The sequence below is a fragment of the Marmota flaviventris genome, chromosome 14 (assembly GCF_047511675.1).
Source record: "Marmota flaviventris isolate mMarFla1 chromosome 14, mMarFla1.hap1, whole genome shotgun sequence".
Lineage (NCBI taxonomy): Eukaryota > Metazoa > Chordata > Mammalia > Rodentia > Sciuridae > Marmota > Marmota flaviventris.
This window is the reverse complement of record NC_092511.1, coordinates 38,062,584-38,085,634: the sequence shown is the minus strand read 5'-3', so window position 1 is coordinate 38,085,634 and position 23,051 is coordinate 38,062,584. Positions and strand designations below refer to the sequence as shown.

The window sequence follows — 23,051 nt, the reverse complement described above, 5'->3', positions numbered from 1 at the left end:
TTTATTTTTTATTTGGTGCCGTGAATCAAACCCAGTGCCTCACACGTGCTAGACAAGGGCTCTACCACTGAGCTACAACCCAGCCCTCTCAGATTTTGTCCAGTTTTCTAGTTGATTATGGTGGGAGAGAGCACTGCATTCAGTTCCCTCCCAGCCTGAAGCATGAGTGTGGTTAGATCTTGGAGATATTTTGAAAGTAGAGTGGCAAGGTTTTTTAACGGATCAGATATGGGCAGTGAGAGAAAGAAAAGAATCAAGATCTGGGGATATAAATCAGTGGTAGAGAGTTTGCCTCGCATGCATGGGTTCAATCCCCAGTACTGGGGAAAAAAAAATAAAAATATAATGTTGACCCATGAAACTGGAAAAATGAATTTGCTGTTTAGAGAGAGGGAAAGCTGAAGTGGGACCTAGGAGCAGGAGGACTGAGAGCCATTGAAATTCAAGAGCTCAGTTTGAGGATTTTTTTTTTTTTTTTTGGTATTGGGTATTGAACTCAACCATTGAGCCATATCCCCAGCCCTATTTTGTATTTTATTTAGAGAGAGGGTCTCACTGAGTTGCTTAACACCTTGCTGTTGCTGAAGCTGGCTTTGAACTTGTGATCCTCCTGTCTCTTCCTCCCAAGCCACTGGGATTACAGGCATGTGCCACTGTGCCCAGCTGGGGAATTTTAATTTTGAGATGATTCTTGAACTTCCAAGCTGGATGCCAATTAGATATGCAAGTTGAGAACTCGAGGAGTAGGTCGGGAATAAAATGCAAATTCAGCTTATAGATCACTGATTTGTAACCTTAATAATGGCTATAGCACTGTATTTAAATCACCCAAGCAATGTAAAAAACACACAAAACAATGTTCAGGCCTCATCCAAGGCTCATTCATTCACTCAGAATCTCTGGGGGTCAAGCCTGGGAACTGAACATTTTGAAAGCTCTCCAGATGTTTCTAATGTGGGCCAGGTGAGAACCACTTGTGTAAGCATTATTTAAAGCATTCCAAGACCAGCTAAGGCAGCCGTTCTCATCCCTGGAAGGTTTGTGGTGCATGGGATAGAACCCAGGGGCTTGCACATGTTAAACAAGAGCTCTACCACTGAGCTACGTCCCAAGCCCTTACCTGACAAGTGTTTTAAAAGTCTTTTTTTTTTTTAACATATGTGTAATTTTTAGTCATGGATGAACCTTTATTTATTTTTATGTGATGCTGAGAATCAAACCCAGTGCCTCACACATGCCAGGCAAGCACTCTACCACTGAGCCACAACCCCAGCCCTAAGGTTTTAAGTCTTGATGCCCAGATTGCACCCTACACTCCTCCAACCAATTGCATCATCCTCTCTGGCGGCAGGACTTAGAAATTAGCATGCTGTACAACTCCCCAGATAATTCCAATTGCAGTCAAGTTTGGAACCCAGCATGTGACTGTGGCAGACACAAGAGATGAGATCTGAAGACTGAGTCTCAGAGCTCTTCAAGATGAAGGCTTAGCTAGCAAGAGATCCAAAAGACCTGGGTTGCAGGGTTTCCTCCAGGGTTTGGGCTATAGCTGTCCATTTGCATTTAAGAATTTAAAATGAGCTGGGCATGGTAGTGCACACCTGTAATCCCAGTGACCAGGAAGCTGAGGCAGAAGGATCACAAGTAACTGAATGAGTTCCTAAGCAACTTAGTGGGGCCCTGTCTCAACATTAAAAAATTAAAAAGGCTGGGGATGCAGTTCAGTGGTAGAGGACTCCCAGTTTCAACCAGGCAGGCAGGCAGGCAGGCAGGCAGGTGTTGGGGTAGGGTAGGGGAATTAAAAACAGAAATTCTGCCCGGAAGCTTGGTGCACATAGGTGGCCTTGTGGACTGCCAGCTTACTCTTTGGGCCACCAGGTGGAGTGGTCAGTCATTATCTACGTGGCGGTTCCCATCCATTCTCTGTGTCTAATTTTCACATTAGAAACATCTGGAGAGCTTTCAAAATGTTCATTCTCAGCATCACATAAAAATAAACAAATAAAAATAAAGATGCTGGTTACATCTTTATGTTCTTTTATCATCATTTTAATAGGGAGAATAGATAAATTCAAGTGATTAGATGATCATCTTCAACCACAAGTCTCCCAACCTTTTCAAAGGTAACATTTTTTTTTTTTTGTATTGGGGATTTAACATTTTTATTTTTTATTTTGAGACAGGGTCTCACTAAGTTGCTTATGGCCTTGAACTTTCAATCCTCCTGTCTCAGCCTCCCAAAGTGCTGCGATTATAAGCATGTGCCACTGCACCTAGCTAATGTGAACATCATTTTAAAAGCTAAAAGTAGGACTAGGGACATCGCTCAGTGATAGAGTGCTTGTCTAGCAAGCATGAGACCCTGGGTTTAATGCTAAACAACACCCAAGAGAGAAAGGCTACAAATATTTTCACAGCACCAGATGGTAGAAGTTATATGTACTTCTAGTATCCACTAATTAACAGGAAAAATACAATCGACTCACAAAGTCTTCTGAATTAATTCAATAGCACTTTGAGTGCATCTTTTCTCATCATAAAACCACTTACATGTAATTGGAAATTAACAGCTTAAACATGCAGGAGAAATTTAAGGCAGTGGACAACTCTGGGTGAGCAAGTAGATTCGCACCCCTTTGCGGTAACTGCAGCTTCCACAGGAGTCCAAGCCAGATCACTGGGACCCACAGTTCCAGGCCTGGGAAGGTGTTGGTTTATGAATGGAAGAGGGGCTGCCCTGAGGAACTGAGGAAGCTTGCTTCCCGACCGCTCTTCCCTGTCCATAGCCGTCTCTGTCTCAGGAGATTAATGCCAGGTGACGTCCTCCCCAAAGGACTCATGGATGATGTCAGCTGACATCAGCCCAGAGCCAATTATTTGCCCAAAGAAAACAAAGGAAGTTAAATCAAATTAAGTCTGGGGGCCAGGCACAGTGGCCAACGCCTGTAATCCTAGCGGCTTGGGACGCTGAGGTAGGAGAATCACTGAGTTCAAAGCCAGCCTCAGCAATAGCTAGGTGCTAAGCAACTCAGTAAGACCCTGTCTCAAAATAAAATACAAAATAGGGCTGGGGATGTGGCTCAGTGGTTGAGTGCCCCTGGTACGCTCCCCAAAAATTTCAGTCTGGGGGTTTTATTCTACCACCTCCTCTTCCCCATCCCTTCTTATCCTCTGTTGTTGGAAATTCTGCTTCTTGCTCTCCACTGGTCACACCTGGGGTGGGCATTCGAGGTGCTGGCGCTATGCTAAACGCTTTACCCACTGCGCTCTAGTCCTCACTGCTTTCCTGTGGAGGGGGAATGATGCATGTCATCGTGTGCCGATGAGGAGACAGCTGAAGAGGGACTCAATGCCTTTCTGAGATCGAAGAGCTCACAAGTAGCAGCTGAGATCCTAACCCAGGTGGCCCCAATCCCATGGCTGGTCCTCACTCCCTCCCCCAATGTTGGTGCTGCCTGACTGTGGAGGAGTTTAGAGACCTAAAGCTGCTTGTGAATGACTGCTTTGGGAATGACATCAATCTGTGTCCAGACTTCCTTGATGGCAGTCTCTCTGGTTTCCTCCAGGTGACCCTCTTTTGCTTTTCTGTGTTTCACAAACTTTCCCCAGCCTTTCCAAGCCCAGCAAAGCTAATGTTGCTCTCACTGCAGCCTCAACTCAAGCCAAGGTCCACAGCCCTGGTACCATCCACCTCCAGGTCTTTATTCACAAATTACCTTCCGTCCTTCCCTCCCCCTTCGCTATCCAAAATCCACAAAGCACTCCAGAGCCACTTCCTCGGCAGAGCTACCTGATCATTTGAGCCCTCCTGCTCCGTTTGGCTTCTGCCATTGATAATCCAACCCCACCACCTCCTTGCCAACTCCTCTCAAAGGTATTACCTCCCTCCCCACCCAGATTATTAGACCCTGCCTTTAAAAACTAATAACAAAGTGTTTAGTTCATTCGAATAATATGTGCTTATTATAGAACATTTTAAGAAGAGAGCAGCACAAAGAAGTGAAAGGGAGAAAGCCTCATATTTCTACCACTGAAATAATACAACAGAGATTTGCCTTTAAGTCTTTCTTTCTGGATAAAAAATTTGGGGTCTTTCTTTTCCTGTTTTGACATATAATGTAGAAATGAACTTTTCAAAGCATCCTTGTTACTAGGTATTTTAATTAGCTTTTTCACCACTGTGACCAAAAGACCCGGCAAGAACAACATAGAGGAAGAGAAGTTTATTTGGGGCTCAGTTTCAGAGGTCTCACTCCATAGACAATCAACTCCATTGCTCTGGGCCTGAGGTAAGGCAGAACATCAAGACAGAAGGCATGATGAAGGGGGAAAGCAGTTCAGGACATGAGGATCAGGAAACAGAGAGAGAAAGCTCTCCTCACCAGGGACAAAATACAAACCCCCAAGGCACGCCCCCAGTGGCCCATCTCTTCCTATCCACCTGTCTGCCTGCAGTTACCACCCAGTTAATCCATTCGAGTGGATTAATGCACTGATTAGGTCAAGCTGTCATAACCCAGTCACCTCGCCTCCAAAGTTTCTTGCATTGACTCACACATGAGCTTTTGGAAGACACCCCGTAAACCATAACACCAGGTACATAGTATTCCTTGGGGAGGATATACCAGAGTGTCATAAGCATTAATAGAGCCCCCATAGAATCTAGCTCAGGGCACCCACTCAGGAGAGCTTTGGTGAAGACCATGTGAGTAACTGGGTAGTCCCCGGGGAGTGGATTGTGTTTGTGCGTGGTACATATTAGCTACAGAGGGTCCATTTAGGGAGCTAGAAAATTACAGAGTGCTCATACTGAGCCCACGTTTACCAACAAAGGGCATGTTAAACAAATCCTGGGAAATTATAGCTTTTGCATTCTACAAGTTACTCAGACAGGAAAGTACAAAAGACCCATGTATTTTAATAAGGACTCTGGGAACAATGATGTTGACCATCACTAGGGCCAGAGAGGGGAGGGCTGAAAGGAAGGTTTTCCCAGCTGCTGTTTGCAGCAAACAACGCCTGAGACCCATCACCAAGATGGGCTTATGTGCAGCGGTGCCAGCATCCCCCAGGGTGAGTCCTTGATAAAGGGAGGTATCACTGGCCAAGACTGTCCTGAGACACTGGCCAAGACTGTCCTGGTTTTGTCCCTGAGACACCCTCCCCATGAGCTCAAGAAGCCAGTGTGTGGTGTCTGTGTGTCTTATGTCACAGTGGAGAACTGTCTTGTTCTTCGTGATCTGCTGAGGTCATACAGCCTGTCCCATAGAAAGAGAGGTAAAGCCAAGCTCAGTGTCGCACGCCTGTAATCTCAGCAGTTTGGGAGGCTGAGGCAGGAGGATTGCAAGTTCAAAACCAGCCTCAGCAACTTAATGAGGTGCTAAGCAACTCAGTGAGACCCTGTCTCTAAATACAAAACAGGGCTGTGGATGTGGCTCAGTGGTTAAATGCCCCTGAGTTCAATCCCTAGTACCCCCCCTCCAAAAAAAAAGAAAGAAAGGTGGATGGACAGCAGAGGCATTTAAGAGCTTGTTAAGGTATGAGCAGACTAATTTTTAAAAAGCAAAACCTTCCCAGCTGCTCGGGAGGCTGAGAGAGGAGGATCACAAGTTCAAAGCCAACCTCAGCAACAGCGAGGTGCTAAGCAACTCAGTGAGTCCCTGTCTCTAAATAAAATACAAAAAAAAAAAAAAAAAAAAACACACAACAGGCTGGGGATGTGGCTTAGTGGTTGAGTGCCCCTGAGTTCAATCCTTGGTAGTTGGCCTCAGCACAATCCATGTGTCTCCAGGAAGACTGGACCCCAAGCCCACTGAGGGGGTAAAGAGACCAGCATCAGAACAAGCCTGGGGTGGGGGGCAGGAGAACCTGAGCCCAGAGAGACTGGTGGAAGCAGCTGGTTGCTTGGCTGCCCCCATCTCTCAGAGGAGGTTATTTCTCTGGGTATAAACAGTCCCCTGCAGTTAGCAGGATAAATATAAACACAGCCTCCCCACCAGAGCTCAGGAACTAAGCTTTGCATCCTGGGCTTCCTGCTGCCTCTGCTGCTGCAGAAACAAATGAGAGAGGGTGCAGGTCTGTGGGGCTTCTGCAGCCAAGCAAGGCCTTGTGGCTCTGCTGGGCTGCCATAGCAGCACCCTGAATGGATGGCTTAAAAGACAGGTGTTTAGGTGCTGGCCTTGGTGGCACAGGCCTGTAAACCCAGCTGTTAGGGAAGCTGATGCAAGAGGATCACAAGTTCCAGGCCAGCCTCAGCAACTTAGGGTCACCCTGTCTCAAAAAAAAGGGGGAGGCACTGGGGATAGAGCTCAGTGGTAAAGTACCCCTGGATTCGACCCCAGTACAAAAAAGAAAAAGGAATGAGAGATGGATCATATCTGGGACACAGCACAACAGCAATCCATTGCTCCACTGGCTTGGGCTTCCCACTGGAACCATCAAACTGGGCACAAGGGAGCCCAGCCCGGGGTTCCATAGAGGAAGTAAGTGAACAAGAACCCTAGGAAACCAATGCTTCAGACACCAAGTTCCAGGAGGAAGGAATCTTGAATTTTTTTTTTCCCTGGGGATCAAACTTAGGGTCTTGTGCCTGCTAAGGACATGCTCTATCTCTATGACTGAGCTCTGTCCCAGCCCCAATCTCATGGATCTTTTTTTTTTTTTTTTTTTTTTAAGTACCAAGGATTGAACCCAGGGGCACTTAACCACTGAGCCACATCCCCACCCTTTTAAAAAAAAATTTTCTAAGAATTTTTTGTTAGGGTCTCACTAAGTTGCTGAGGCTGACTCTAAACCCATGATCCTCCTGCCTCAGCCTCCCGAGTCACTGGGATTCTAGACATGCACCACCACACCCCTGGCTCATGGGCAAAAATGGCTTTTTTCAGTTTTGCAGAAGACAGAAATGGTCTTGAAATAAATCTCTCTACTATTCCTTCATAAGGAAGAAGGGATAACATTTAATCATAGAGAAGACATTTCTTTTGGGAGCAAGGACACCATGGTCCCTGGTTGCTGTTTTCTGACTTGCCAGTCTAAATATAGAGATGGCATTTGAAGTTCCCACCAGAGGAGACTCACTGCTCATGGTTGCCAGGCTCTCACACAAACCCTGATGATGAGCCTCTGCCCTGTCACATCCCAGGCCAGATGCGAGCCCGTTGGCATAAGACCACACCTCATGGCTGGCACATCTTCCTAATGTAGGGCACACATGAGGAGCTGACATGCCGTTCATGGTTGTTTGTGTCTCCTGCAGCGATGGAGACCTGCCCGGATAGGCCTCCTCTTCCCCGCCCTGCCTTTTGTGGGGTGCCTAACCTGACGGTGAGCTGATGAGCTGTGATACTGAGGGTTCGCTCTGCACCAAACACTCAGCTAAGTACACAAACTGCCCATCTAACTCTCGACTACCCTTGAGGTCATACTATCTCCATTGATAGAAGAGGAAACCGAGGACTAGTGAGTAGTTTGCTAAAGGCCTCGGTGAGTAATGGGGCTGGTTGGACCCAAAGCCCTGACTCCAGAGCCTATCTTTTGGCCACTGTATCCTGAAACATGGGCAGGGTACTCAACCTTTCTGAGGTAAAATAAGCCACATGACTATCCTCATCCTGAGCAATCCCCCTGTGCCGGTGTCCTTGTCCTCCCCAGGAAGTGGTTGCAAAGTCCACTGGCTTACCTGTGTCCATTTCTTCCTCTTCAGCCCCTTCTGAAGCCACTGTGCAGTCTGACATCCATGAGGTTGTGTCCCCTCTTGTCAGGCCTTGGGCTGGCTTCCTCCCAGTTGCCAAATCCCAGGGGAACTGTTAGGTTTCCCTCTTACTAGACCCTTCTAGAGGTTTCTGCCCCCTTCCTTTCTTCTCAACCCACCTACAGCCTCGAGGTTCATTCTCTCATGTTTTGTGGATGTTTTTGGGCTCCCTTCTTTAGCCCCTTCCAGCTATGGCTCTGGTCTGGGCCCACCCCACCACCTTTGCCATCTGCAGCTTTGAACTGGACTCCCTGATCCTGCCTCTGCAACTGTCCTCCACACAGACAGACATGCTTTTTTATCCTGCCACATAAAAATTCTAACAGATAACCCTGGATGGAGACTGTAAAATACTAAGTACAAAACACAAACTGTTGTTTCTTAAACAGCTATCTTGTTGTCATTGAAAGATTTTAGGCTGAAGAAATGGAGTTGAGAAGGGAGAGACAAATGCCGGCTCAGATCCAAGGAAGTTACATGTCCTGTAAGCTACATTATTTCTTATGGATTCAATTTCCTCATCTACCAAATGGGGACAATGATGACATTGTCTTTACTGGGTTATAGTGACGGCTAAATTAGATAAGACATAGAAATTTACTCCACACTGTCCAGAGCTATTAAAAATGTTGATGGTTGTTCTTATAATCTAATTTCCTTTGAGAATCACATGAGAGTCTTCTGACAGAGGAAAAAAAAAAGACAGTTATCAAATATATTCAGCATCTCCATTGTTGCTTGAAATTTTCTTGGATATTTATTATATTTCTTTCTTTTTATATATGAAACCATTGGTTTATCTGTTTATCCTTCATGCTGAAATCAGTAAGAGTGACAGGTTTTCTCCCTGGGGCATCTGTATCACCAGAGACAGTGTGTGCGGAGGGGGGACAATTCCTGACTCTTCTTTTGTGCAGTATTTTCTTTCTTTTTCCCCTTTTCTGTGTCTCTGACCCTTCTGCTTCAGGACCTTTGCTCTGGCATTGAGTGGGACTCTCTTATCCAAAATGTCACCTGCTTCCAGTCCTTCATCAAATTGTCACTTCTAGGGCTGGGATTGTGGCTCAGTGGTAGAGTGCTTGCCTAGCAAGGGTGGGACCCGGGTTTGATCCTCAGCACCACCTAAAAAAAAATAAAAGGCATTGTGTTGTGTCCATCTACACCTAAAAAATAAATATTTAAAAAAGTCACTTCCATAATATGACCTGCCCTGATCCACCCCACAAAATGACCACAACCTACCCCCCCACACCCCTCAGCACTCCCATCCCCTATGCCTGCTCTGGTTTTGTTGTTGTTTTGTTTTGCCGGGGATAGGAAGGGGTTCTATTTTCTGTAACATTTTCTATCACGCCACAATATGTACTTGTATATTATTCATAGTTTTGTACCCATCTTCAATGCTGCAAGGTAAGCTTCATGAGGGCAGGGGACTTTGTATCACTGACGAATCCCAAGGGCCTAGCACAATGCCTGGCCACAGAAGGCCCCAGATAAACATTGCCAAATGAATGGCACCTTCTCCTTAGGCTGTAACTCTTTAAGTGCTGGGATTACCCAGGGACTCTTCTCATACCAGACATGCTCCCTGGAATTCTTATCCACATGATCCCATCACTGTCCCGACACAGACCCTGTCCCCCAACACCTCCACCTGCTTGTCTTCACTATCCTGCTCTAGCGGTACCTCCTCTGGGAAGCCCTTCTGGCCTGTTTTCTTGCTCCCAGGCATCCCCTGCCATCTCTCTTCTTACCATTTTCATAGAGTGTTATGGTCATTGTCTTCAGAACAGGAACCTTAGTCATTTTTACTCATAAACTTGAAAAAAAAATAACAGTGCTTGTTGGGTGAAGTTATGGTTTCAAAAATAGGAACTACCCCATTTGTACCACAGAAAATGTGAAATATTTATAAAAGAAGAAACAAAATAAAAACCCATATTTCCACAACCTAGAGGCATGTTCCACATATGGAATCAAATACATCCAGGCCCACACACATGTACATCCATCACCCAATAAACAGGAAGACTGGGAAAGAATCCTTCACCAAAAATAATGAATGGCATCCACTAAGATGCTGTGATGGGACTAAGGGCAGAGTCATTTGGAGAAAGGTGAAGGCAGCTCCTGAGAACCAGAAGCTGGGCTGACACACCACAGCTGGACTGTGCCCACACAGGACATAAGGGATTCCACAGAACACCTGCATTAGACAAGTTTCCGCCATGAGGGAATAAGCTGAAAACAAGATCTTCGCCCATATTCAATTCCAAACCCTGGTCAAAAAAACATCATCACCCAAGCCACAAAAATGACTGAACATTTTCCTGTGTGTCTAATATAAATGACTAACTATGCTCTGTTGTTCCCACCCTCTAGCCAAGAATTATTAAGGTATCCAATCAGAGAATCACCTTGGTCCCTGGCAGCATCCAGGGCAAAGCCTGCTTCCATGAGCCCACCCCTAACTCATTTAACTCAAGCCCAAATCTCAGAATTAGTCCTTTCTGAGGCCCCCCAGATCCCCATGGTAGATAATGAGCTCTTGTCACCACGAGCCCATAAATCCAATATTGTTCAACCACAAGTGTGTTCCTAGTGGTGTCTGGCCGGGGAGCATGGGCAGTATTACTCATCACGGTATTCCTTCCTTGCCCTCATGTCTTAGAAACATATTGAAAGGATGACACTCAAACCAAGATGGAAACCACCATCCTGGTAGCATCTGCAGGTGGTCACTAGACAAGGAGCCAGTCTGTCAGGAATGTGGCTGCTGTCCCCCACATTCCTGTGGTGCAGAAGGTGGGAGAACATCTAAGACATGGGCACGTCCTCGAGGCAAGGCAACAGAGTAAAATGCAAAGGGCTAAATAGTACTCTGGGACAAGAGGCAACTGGACAGGAGCAGAAGGCTGCGCCTAACCAAGTGCCTGATGACCTGAAAGTCCTTCCAGACGAGGAAAAGGATTCAGACAGGTGAAGTGGAAAGGAAGTAAGTCACTCCTGCCTTGGGAAGGTGAGTCGCAGGAGCTCAGGGAGGCTTGGCAGGAGACACCAGCAGAGCTGTGCTTCAGTGACACCACTGTGCAGCTGTGTACAGACTGAGGCACAGTGCTCCCAGCCATCAGGGCCTCTCTGTGCATATGCAGAGGGGCAAAAGGCAAAGCAACGCAGGGAAAGAATGTGGGTCTGGAGCTGAGCAGTCCTGAGTGGCAATTCCTGTGGTGCCATTTTCTGTGACCTTGGACAAGGTCATTGAGTCTTTGAACTTTCAGCTTCCATGGCCTTTTATCACATGGGAGGTGGTACCAACTCAGACTCAGGGCAGGCATTTGACCACACCAAGCCTCCCCCACAGCTCGCCCCCATGGGGGCATGTTTCAGAGCAAAATCCCAGCTGCATCCTCTGAACCTAAGGCTGAGTGGGACTTCAAAAGGTGCCATGGAGGGAGCTGTAGCTGTGGGGCCTAGACCTGCACTCTGGCTCTTTCACTCCTATCGCCTGACTTCCTGAGTTCTGGTTCCTTGCCTGTATAATGATGACACCTCCTCTGCAAGTCCTCCTGGAGACTGCGCCTTTAAGAACACCAGCAGAATGCCTGGGATAGGAGCCCCATGGATCCAGTTCCCTCCACCCTCACCTCCTGTGCACCAGGCATCAACCTTCCCCCCCCCCCCCCCAGTGGCAGCTGAGAGCTGTGCAGTCAGCACCAGCCCAGCCTGCTGGGAGGAGGGTCACAGTTCAGCCCCAGCCCAGAGGCTAAGTCCTCACCCTGCTAATCCCTGCCAGGCCCAATAGAGACCCTGGCATTGAGGTAGTGGGGGAGCCCCCGGGTAGGCATGTTAGCGGGTTAGCAGGGCAAACACCAGGCTCTCTATGGACCCTCCAGGGTTCTTCCCTAGCTACAGCTTTAAATTACAGGTTTGTTTTCATCGTAACTTCTTGTCCTCATTACTCCTCCAAAACGTCCACTGTCTGTGGGAAGAGGCTGGGGGAGAAGATCAAGTTCCAGGACACCTCAGTCAGAAGGAGCCAGACCCCAGAGGACTGGTCTCTGTGTATTAGCAGGCTGTCCCCAGGGCCCCTCCATACTGAGCCTCTCAGGGGCTCTGCCTTCCCCATGTGCCCCCTCAGCCTGAGCATAGAGACCCTCAAATGGGGCTCCTGGCTGCATGGTGGCGATGAGGGTCTGCTCTGCAGGGATATAAACCCTGAACTGATTGAGAAGAGTTGAACTCCCACTGAGAGCAGCTCCCTCGATTTCCAAAACCACCACCAGCTTCCTTTAAAAACCTGCTCCCCTAAGACAGCACTGGAGGGATGCGATTGCATTGGCATTCTATTGACACTCCAGTCGGGGTGATGATGAACCTGCCTTCTCACCAAAGCCCAGTCCACCTCCTTCGGAGGGGTGACCCCATCTCAGACCTTTTCCCAGAGCTGCCCCACTACAGCCCTGAGGTGGGACGAATGAGGAGAGAGCCAGGTAGGCCCGAGCTTCTGCATCTCGGGGCCCCTAACTCAGGGCTCCTGTTGCCAGGTCTTGTCCCATCAAAGACCTTCTCTGGTCTTGGATTTGGTCTTCCCCCCAAGTCCTGGGCTGAGGTAGAGGGCTCTGCTCTTTTTGTGGGGGGACAGAAGGGGTGTGATCTCATCCCCTGAAGAGAATTAGTCACCAGAGAAGCAGAGACAGATCTGGGGGGCAGGATGGAGCCCAGCTCTATGTAAATGAGTCATCTTCCCGCCAGCTCCACTGGGCCTGCTCTTGACAGCTGCTCCCCAGGAGAGGTTGTTAAGCAGGAGCTACCCCGAGGCAGGAGTAGTTAACAGGCTTTTAATAACTCATTTTGCTGAATGATTTCTGGTGAGGAGAGAAGAGCTTAATCCCAGAGATGAAGCACAGAGAGGGGGGTCGGAGGCAGCCTGCTGGCAGCGAGGCTGTGCCAACGCAGAGCCTCCCAGAGCCCACTCCAGGGAGTCACTTGCCTTTGTTCACCGTTTATCAAGACCTTTCGCACGTTAAAAAATCACTGGCCAGTGTGTGTGTGAGGGTGGCCAGTCGTAGAGCTCTGAGCATGTCCCAGGCCCTGGGCAAGAACCCCAATGCCAAGGAAGAAAAAAAAAATTACTGGCCAGCACCTGCTGGGTTCAGTCCTCTGTTCCTAGCTCCCAGCCCCCTCAGCCATCCCCGCCTCCCCTCCTGCTGTCATTAAACAAAGAAAATCATCATCCCCAAGACCTCAAAGAACAAGCCAAATGTGTGCAAAACAGGGGAAGGGGCACTTTCTCCCCAAGTCTTGCTGACTGGTGCCTCTTTATACTGAGCATCCAGGGTGAGATGGGGGGGGGCAGTCCCACCCCCACAGTGGAGGGAAGGTAACCACGGGCTTCTGCCCTCAGGGAGCAAGCCAGCTAGTTCTGCAAATTAGACAAATCCATAAATGCCAACAAATAGAGCAGCCTACAGTTGCAGCTTTTCCACCAACAGCCCCATTTTTAACCACCCCCCTTCTACACACACACACACACACACACACACACACACACTGGATTTGATGCTTACCTCTAGCTCGGCCTCCTACCCAGAGCCAGGGCCAAAGATAGAAGGAAACCCAGAGGTGGAGAAACAGGCATGGTGCCATGAGAAGACAGCAAGTCAACGGTAGAGCCGGGTTTAAGCTCATGCATGGGGCTTTTCCTTACACCAAAATTCCTCCATGATGTCATGATGGGCCCGTTCCTTGCATGCTTCACCTGGGACAATTTGGCTGTGATGAGTCATGCTTTGTCAATTCACCCTGGTGCCTTGCGGACACTTCCCACATCCTAGGCACTGTGGGAAGCGTGTCCTCAATCCTCACAACATCCAGAGATGAGCAAGCACTGGACCATCTTAGAGGGAGAAGGCAACAGTTAGAGAAGAATGTGCCATGTGGCCCCATGGACAGGTGGGATGCCAAAGCCTGCTGCCACAGCTCCTGCTCCCAACTCTGCCCTCTGAGAAAGATGGTGTTGGCTCTTCCAGAATCTGAGGAATGGAAACTGCCTGAGCTCCTCCTCTGAGCCTGAGTTCCCAGGGCTTCCTACTTTCTCCAGAGCAGGGCAGGTTGCTGGAGAGGCTCCTAGAGGTGCCGGGCAACGCTCACTCCCACAAAGCTCTGCAGCTTCAGGCTGCATGCAAGGCGGATGGAAGCTTCCCCCAGTGTTTTCCTCTTCCTCTTCCACAGGTTCACTCTCTCCATCAGCCAGAATTACTGAACGCTGAGCCACATGTGGGTACTGGCAGGCTAAACGCACACTCACCCCAGACCCTGTGCACAGCCCTTCTGGCATGAATGTCTTTCTCAAGCCTCTTTCTCTGCTCCTTTGCTCTTGAAATCCCACCCCATCTTCTCAATCGCTGCTCCACCAGGAGGACCTCAGCTTTGTTCTCGTCTAAACTGGTCTCTCTGCCCTGAGAATTGTTTTATTTTATTTTTTTTTTTTTAGAGAGAGAGAGAGAGAGAGAGAATTTTAATATTTATTTTTTAGGTATCGGCAGACACAACATCTTTGTTTTTGTATGTGGTGCTGAGGATCGAACCCGGGCCGCACGCGTGCCAGGCTAGCGCGCTACCGCTTGAGCCACAACCCCAGCCCCTGAGAATTGTTTTAAATTCTCCAGGTGATTCTGTTGTGCAGCCAGAGTTGAGAACTGCCAAACTTGCATATCTGCCTCTTTCCCTTATCACATCACAAGCTCCTTCCTCTTTTTGCAGATGTGCTCTCTGCCCGTTGCTCAGCCATCTTGGGCAAGTTACTTGATCTCGATGTCTATCTATTACATAGACTCAGTTTACAAATCTCAAAAAAGGGGATGATAACAACACTCATTGTCATTCATCAAATCTAAGACACCATCCATTATAAATGCAGCAGCATTGTATGCATCATGAAGAATTTTAAATGCTGCTAAATATATCACGTCAGTCCATTGATTGTAACGTACATTGTGATTTCAGAGATGTTGAAACGTGAGGAAAATGCTGGGATTTAGATTCAATGAAACACGATCACATGGTCAGTGCCTCCAAGAATTGTGGGCATTAAATGAATTGCTATGAGTGAAGCACTTGGCACAGTGCCAGGAAGTGATGAGGGCTCCATCCATGTCAGCTCTCATCCCTCCACATTTCCACCCCTTCATGACTTTTCCTAGCTATCCTTTTAGCACTTGCTCTCCCAAATGGTCTGGGATTATCCAGACTGGTCAGCTGAGATCCCCAGGGGGTACTTAGGCATGATGGTTTAAGAATCCTTGCTCCAAACAAGTATAGTAAGATGTCTATTTATTCACTCAACAATTCTCCATACCGGGCACCATTCCAAGCATTGCAGGGTCACAGTGATTTTTTCAAATATGAGAAATCCTCTTGTGTTTTAAAATGTCTCATCCTTACTTCTTCATGAGGGTGAAGTGCAACATTTCCCAAAGATTGAAATGATCAAATACACTCTGTGGTCAAAATGGTTTGGGGACCCCAGTTAGTGTTAGGATACACACATTACATGGGGCTCATCACCACAGTAAGCACTCTGAAAAGTCCCCAAGCAAATAAATTTGTCTCACTTTAAGTCATCTTTCTTTAATCAGGGGATTTCTCTCCACCTCCCACCCCCATTCCATCTTTTTCTCATCCTAAGAACATATTTTGGAATAATGTATTGCAGTTTACAAATGGGGCACACAGGGTGGTTTACATTTTACAGAAAAAGAAATCGAGTCTCAGAGAAGTTAGCTGTAGTGACCTGCTTCAATCACTTAGCTGACAGAGGCCACAACAGAATTCAAACTTTTGAATTTAAATCTGGGGCTTTTCCGGGACACTGAACTGTTTAGCCAGGTCCCCAAACCATCGCTACCCCCAAAATGTGTCTAGGTTTGTGCCACAAAAAGCTGAAGCAGGAAAGGGATTTATATAATCATGAAATGGAATTCCAGAGGTAAAACGAGCAACATAGCACCCTGTTTAACTAGATACCAGGACCATCAGATCTCCTGTCTCCCAAATGGCTTTCTATAGTGTGAGCTTCACACTAAAGCTGGTTCTCCTCCTGGTTCCTGAAGACTGCCAGCCACTGCTGGGACCACCTCTTGCTCCCTGGGTCCAGGACAACTCTGGTAACAGGGAGAAACTTTTAATAGAAAATACCCAGAAAAATTCTCTTCTCTTTGGCCTGAAGGAGGTCACATGCCAATTCCTAAGCCATCTCTGTAGCCATGAAAATGCCCTGCATTGATTGGCTTAGGCTTCCCCATCCTTGAGCCAGTAATGGTAAGAGACTAGATTATCCTGATTGACCTGGACTAACAGTGCTCATTTCTGGAGGTGGGTCAGTTCTGAAAGTAGCCTGGCTTGCTGCTCAGTAAAGGGTTAGGGAATGATTGTTAAGGAGATGATACAATGTCTGCCACTAGGGTATTGGGTCAATGGAAATTCAGGTCAGATAGTGACAGTTGGACATATTCCAACCAGGAGGGTTATCGGAGATTAACATTGTATTTTATTTTATTTTATTTTATTTATTTATTTATTTATTTATTTATTTATTTTTTAGAGAAAGAGAGAGAGAGAGAGAATTTTTTAAATATTTATTTTTAGTTTTCGGCAGACACATCTTTGTTTGTATGTGGTGCTGAGGATTGAACCCGGGCCGCACGCATGCCAAGCGAGCACACTACCGCTTGAGCCACATCCCCAGCCCCAAACATTGTATTTTAAAGTAATTTATTTATATCAGGTTTGTCTTGGGAAATTAGATAGATTCCTGGGTCCCTAAACTAACCCACTATAGACCCTCTGGAAGGGGACCAACTTTAGAATTTGCATTTTAACCACACAGCTTCATTGCTCGGAACAATGGTTCACACATGCGTCCTGAGTAGTGCCAGTTTTACTTTCAAAAATACTTCAGATTGGACTATAAATTATATTCCCCCCTTGGAGTTGACAGTGCAGAGCCCAGCAGGAAAAGGACCCAGAGGGTAATGAGCCAAGACTTCCCATCTGTCTGGCCCAGCCGAAAGGGCACGGGCTGCTCAGCCTCTTGCAAGCTAACCTGGTGACAACCTTCGCCTCTCTGGCCCACTCGCTTGCTAAGTGGCTGATGTGACAGTGCCTTCTTTGTAGGAGGTTGGGAAACTGAACAGGAGCATGGTGAGTGTCCAACAGAGGCTGCCACCCAGGAGTGCACAGTGCATCCCATCTCACTCCCAGGTTCCTTGAGCTGAACTCCAAAGGCCCTGTCACCAGGGCCTATTTGCGAAGGCGGCACCAGACAGGCTGTGGGAACAACTTCACAGCTTTTGTTAAAGTGGCATAATAAAGCCCCCAAGTGTCTGCTCTTTGCAGACTGGAATGGCAGATCAATTGTGACATAAACAAAACCACAGGCATGCTGTGAACCCAGGGACTGATTACACCTCTGCAGGGTGTGACTGGGAGAAGGAGATTCTCAGGGCGGCAGGGTTTACCTTTTCTCTGGCTGAAGCTACAAGGCCTCTCTCTAGATCCCATCTGGATTCCCACAAGTTAGGCTCTGAGAACTTGTGGGAATCCAGATGGGATCTAGAGAGAGGCTTCCTGAGGTCAGTGCCTATTGATATGGATGGGGAAAGAGAATGGACTGTCCATTCCCTGCCTGTCTCCTGAGCTGGACTGACTCTATATAGGAAAGATACAGGAGCCAGACCTCAGGAATCAGGCAGTAAGAAGGACACTTTCACTGGATGCTTTCTGCTCTGTCCGAGAAACTCCAGACCTGTCTGTCCCCTTCGTTCTAGAAAGAGAATACCACACATCTGATCACACATCTGGCTTCATGTGAGGCCTGCAATCACCACTTGACTAAGGGGTGTGCAGAATGCAAGCTGAGCCAGAGCGACAAGACCCCAGGATAAATTCTAGCCAAGACTATGTGGGACAGCAGGGAAGAGCTGTGCTCTGTCTCAGGGATGAGCCTGCTGGTAGTATAGATGGGGTTTCTGTACAAAACCCTAAGAAATGTTGCAAGACGACCTCCAAGCAGGCAACCCAGATTGTCTGTGAGGACAGGAGCAGCATCTGTCTGGCTTCCCACCATCTCTCTGAGCCGCTGCCAATCTTGGTTCTTAATAAATGTTCACTAAAGGAACGATGGGTGGAAATTGGGGTAAACAGCTGCATATCTGGCGTTGTCATCTTGCTGAGGTACTGATAAGGCCACCCCATGTGGCAGGGAGTTGGGCAGAATGGTGGATGGAGAGGTAGATCTCCTAGGTTCAGTCATCCAGGCAAAAGGCAGATCTTCAACCGGAAACCCAAACTCCAAAGGAGGCCTTAGGCAGAAGATAGGAGTCGAGGCATGGAGGATTCTGGAGTCTGAGAATGCCCCTGGTGGTAGAAGAAACGGCCTTGGCTATGTGGAAGTAGGTCAGGCAGGGCATAACTGTGGGGACCCCAAGGGTCAGATAAGTACCCCACCTGTGGTCAATCAGGCTGTTACCAGGAGCTGCAGTCCCCTCTGCATCTTCTCCCATGTGCTATCCCTAGGCCCTGGGTCAGGCTCATCTAAATGGTCAGATTCTCTCAGTCAATGAACCCAAATTGGCAGGAACATTAAGGGAAAAGCAGGGTCCTGATCCTGGCCAACGAGGCAGCAGTGATCAGTACAAAGAGCCATAACAGAGGACTTGGGAACAGCCACTCCCCCATGAAAATACTCTCCTGGCAGCAGCCCTGGAGGACTGCGATTTGGTTCCCTAAGATAGTGGAGCTGTCTTAGGACAGCTCCAAGGGACAGTCTTGTGTGGTGGGCAGCATGGACTATATATGTCAGTAGACGTGGGCTTCAGTTTCAGTTCCATTTCCAGCAGCAGTTTCCTTGTCTGTTGAGTGGAGCCTGTGTGTACCATCTTTTTTGTTTTTTTTCTTATAAGCCACAGGGCACAAGGCACACACCTGCAATCTCACCATGAGAGGCTGAGGCAGGATTGCAAGTTCAAGCTCAGTCTTGGCAGCTTAGTGAGGCCCTATCTCAAAATAAAAAATAAAAAGGGCTACAAATGTGGCTCAGTGGTAGAGTGCTCCTGAATTCAATCCTCAGAACCACAAACAATAATAATAATTTGACCAATGAAGTATATTTCCCTAAAAATATCTGAGATTTTAGTGTGTTTTTACCTGGTCTTAGATTTTATATTAGTGGAAAAATGCAGAATATATTCTTTTGGGGGGTTTTGGTGTTTGTTTTTAATATTTTTAGTTGTAGATGGACAGAGTACCTTTATTTTGTTTATTTAGTTTTATATGGTGCTGGAGATCAAACCCAGGACCTCATACATGCTAGGCAAGTGCTCTACCACTGAGCTACAATCCCAGCCTGCAGAATGTATTCTTAAGTGTCCAGCTTCTTTTTTTTTTTTTTAATATTTATTTTTTAGTTTTCGGCAGACACAACACCTTTGTTTGTATGTGGTGCTGAGGATCGAACCCGGGCCGCACGCTTGCCAGGCGAGTGCGCTACCACTTGAGCCACATCTCCAGCCCTGTCCAGCTTCTTTTGTTCAACATTCTTTTTTTTTTTTTGGTGAGACTCATCCATGTTGCTGTAAATAGCTGTGGTTTGTATTTTTATGGCTGTATAGTATTCTCTTCTGTTGCTGGTCACTTTGGCTAAAAAGCTAAAACTTTTTAAAAATACAAACACATACTCCCACTCCACATGAAGCCATATAGATTTAGAGATGATTTCTTTCTTTTTTGGTGGTTGCTAGGAATTGAATCCAGGGGTGCTTTATCTCTGGCCTACATGCTAATCCCTAGTCTTTTTTTATTTGTTTTTGAGAGGGGTCTTGTTAAGTTGCTCACTAAGTCGCTGAGAATGGCCTCAAACTTTTGACTCTCTTAACTCAACCTCCTCATTGGCTGGGACTACAGGCGTGCACCACCTGCCCAGCCCAGAGGTGATTTCTTAATGAATCAAGGACTTGAATTTGGCTTTTCAATATAACAATCCTTCTCTCAAGTTCCTAGGTAAACTGCTAGCTTGGGGTTGGTTTTCATTGTTGTTTTTGTTTGTTTGTTTTGTTTTTCACTCTTCTGTGGACAAAGTGTGCATATAAGAACATAACCCATCTTCTTTATCATGGGTAATAGCATAAGATTTCCCCCAAACTTGAGTCATTAAACATAAATGAACACCATAGTCAGGCATTTAGGCATTTCCTCAGGGAATCTAGAGAATGATTAGAATATAGGTTTAAGAAATGTACTATGAAAAATTACAAGAGATGTTTTCTCTGTTTAGGAAAAATAGCCAAATGGGACCAAATTCTTCTCTGCCCCTTTCCCAGGGTTGTCCTACTCCATGGGCAGCTCAGCCTCCTGCGATTGGGCATGAATTGGACAGAAATGCCCCTGAAGTTTTGCTGCCACAGCTACCGAAATGCACCATGGTGCTTCTTAGACAGGGGATCCATTTTCAGCTCAGGCTCCAAACAACTAGTGATTCTTCCTGTCAAGAGATTAAATCCCCTCCTCTTGGGTCCCACAGAGAGACCACAACTAGCTCAGACAGAGCTCAAGTTGCAGGGGCAGATTTGCCTCTCTGTACTGCCCTGGATGTCTGGGGTGAGTGCACAGATGGGCAGCCAGGCCTTCTGTAGAAATCAATTGATAGGGCTGGGGATGTGGCTCAGGCGGTAGCACACTCGCCTGGCATGCATGCGGCCCGGGTTCAATCCTCAGCACCACATACAAACAAAGATGTTGTGTCTGCCAAAAACTAAAAAATAAGTATTAAAAAATAATTCTCTCTCTCTCTCTTAAAAAAAAAAGAAATCAATTGATAAAGACTCCTTTAAAGCCTGTGATTTAAACAAATGCGTAACTTAATAGTTATATAAGATTTTAAAGCAATAAGCAGCTGCCCAGGAACAAGTCAGACCTCCCAGGACCCAGCCCAGACTCACAATCAGCAGCTGGGCCCAAATCTTCACCCTTGGCCACAGCGTGTTTTAGTCAGCTTTTTCACTGCCATGACTAAAGGATCTGACCAGAACAATTTTAGAGGAGGAAAAATTTATCTGGGGGCTCACGGTTTCAGAGGTCTTAGTCCTTAGAAGATCTGTTCCATTCCTTGGGGCTTGAGGAGAAAGCTGAACATCATGGTGGAAGAGTATGGCTGAGGGAAGCAGCTCACATGAGATCAGGAAGCAGAGAGAGACTCCACTTACCAGATACAAATATATACCCCAAAGCCATGCCCCAATTCCCACCTCCTCCAGCCACACCCCACCACTTCAGTTACCACTCAGGTAATCCCTATCAGGGGATTAAATCACTGATCAGTTAAGGCTCTCACAACCCAATCATTGCTTATCTGAACCTTCTTGCAATGTCACACACGTGAGCTTTTGGGAGACACAACTAAACCATAACAGTGCACAAGGGTGATTGATAATGATCCTTGTAAGGATAGAAGCTGACCCCCCATGGCAGAGTCACGCTGGCACTCTAAAGGCTGTGGGTGGACTCACTTTCCCATGATCCTTTTGTCTGCTTCATAAATCCTGTTTCAGAGACCATAAACTGTAGCTACCTGAGTACAGTCTACCTTGTTCCAGAGTGAGCAATCCCAATGACGGTGAAGGTTGCATGGAATTCTAACAAGGCTGTCTACTCAGGTATGCTACAGTTTCATTAAAAAAAATCAGTTTCGAGGGGCTGGGGTTGTGGCTCAGTAGTAGAGTGTTCACCTAGCACCTGTGAAGCACTGGATTCAATCCTCAGCACCACATAAAAATGAAATAAAGATATTGTGTCCACCTACAACTAAAAAATAAATATATATTTTTAAATCAGTTTGGAGGGTGCGAAAACAGGTGTCACTTGTTGGCTTTTGGGCATGTCAGTGATTTGCACCTGAGCAGTGGTTTCTGGTTTGTGTGTCCTGAGGACTGCGTCCTTCCTAATGATCCTGCTCCACCATGTTCATTTATAGTTTGGGGGTTGCCAACATGAGGAACCCGATCTAGTATCAATCTCCAAGGGAGACAAAAGTATACACCTAAGTGGAGCCACTCAGAATAGCTGCCCATTCAGCACCTGCATTCACCTGCCACACACCCACACCTGGTAGGGTCCACCTGCCCTTGCTGACCCGCGCTGTGTCTCCACAGGTTTCGGCATGACCACCCCTGCCACAGTGGGTGGGAAGGCCTTCCTCATCGCCTATGGGCTGTTTGGCTGCGCAGGGACCATCCTTTTCTTCAATCTCTTTCTGGAACGCATCATCTCGCTGCTGGCCTTCATCATGCGCACGTGCCGGGAGCGCCAGCTGCGCCGCAGCGGCCTGCTGCCCGCCACCTTCCGCCGCGGCTCTGCGCTCTCGGAGGCCGACAGCCTGGCGGGCTGGAAGCCCTCGGTGTACCACGTGCTGCTCATCCTGGGCCTGTTCGCCGTGCTGCTGTCGTGCTGCGCCTCGGCCATGTACACCAGCGTGGAGGGATGGGACTACGTGGACTCGCTCTACTTCTGCTTCGTCACCTTCAGCACCATCGGCTTCGGGGACCTGGTGAGCAGCCAGCACGCCGCCTACCGGAACCAGGGGCTCTACCGCCTGGGCAACTTCCTCTTCATTCTCCTCGGCGTGTGCTGCATCTACTCCCTCTTCAACGTCATCTCCATCCTCATCAAGCAGGTGCTCAACTGGATGCTGCGCAAGCTGAGCTGCCGCTGCTGCGCGCACTGCTGCCCCGCGCCCGGCGCGCCCCTGGCCCGGCGCAACGCCATCACACCCGGCTCGCGGCTGCGTCGCCGCCTGGCCGCGCTCGGCGCAGACCCCGCGGCCCGCGACAGCGACACCGAAGGCCGCCGCCTGTCGGGCGAGCTCATCTCCATGCGCGACCTCACGGCCTCCAACAAAGTGTCGCTGGCGCTGCTGCAGAAGCAGCTGTCGGAGACGGCCAACGGCTACCCGCGCAGCGTGTGCGTCAACACGCGCCAGAACGGCTTCTCGGGCGGCGTGGGCGCGCTGGGCATCATGAACAACCGGCTGGCGGAGACCAGCGCCTCCAGGTAGACCGCCCGCCCGCCTGCCAGCGCCGTGGACCCTCCTCAGGCTGCGGGCCGCCGGGCGTGATTGGCTTCACTTCTCTCAGAGCTGGCGCTTTCTTAATCTTTATCCAATAAAATGAAACCAAAAAAAAAATTTATTTTTTAAAAAAGAAATACTATTTGGCCAGGCCTGATGTTATCAAGGGCAGGTTTTGGA

The 23,051-nt window shown here is 47.9% G+C and overlaps 1 protein-coding gene across 1 annotated transcript in view; it reads left to right on the top strand.

Moving 5' to 3' along the window:
- Nucleotides 1-22,905, top strand: part of Kcnk12 (potassium two pore domain channel subfamily K member 12) — a 39,990-nt gene extending 17,085 nt beyond the window's left edge. Inside the window, exon 2 of the mRNA XM_027934584.2 lies at nt 21,958-22,905. Coding sequence (XP_027790385.1) covers nt 21,958-22,859 — 902 coding nt within the window. The 3' untranslated portion in view covers nt 22,860-22,905. The remainder of the gene's footprint in view (nt 1-21,957) is intronic.
- The last annotated feature ends 146 nt before the right edge of the window (nt 22,906-23,051 follow it).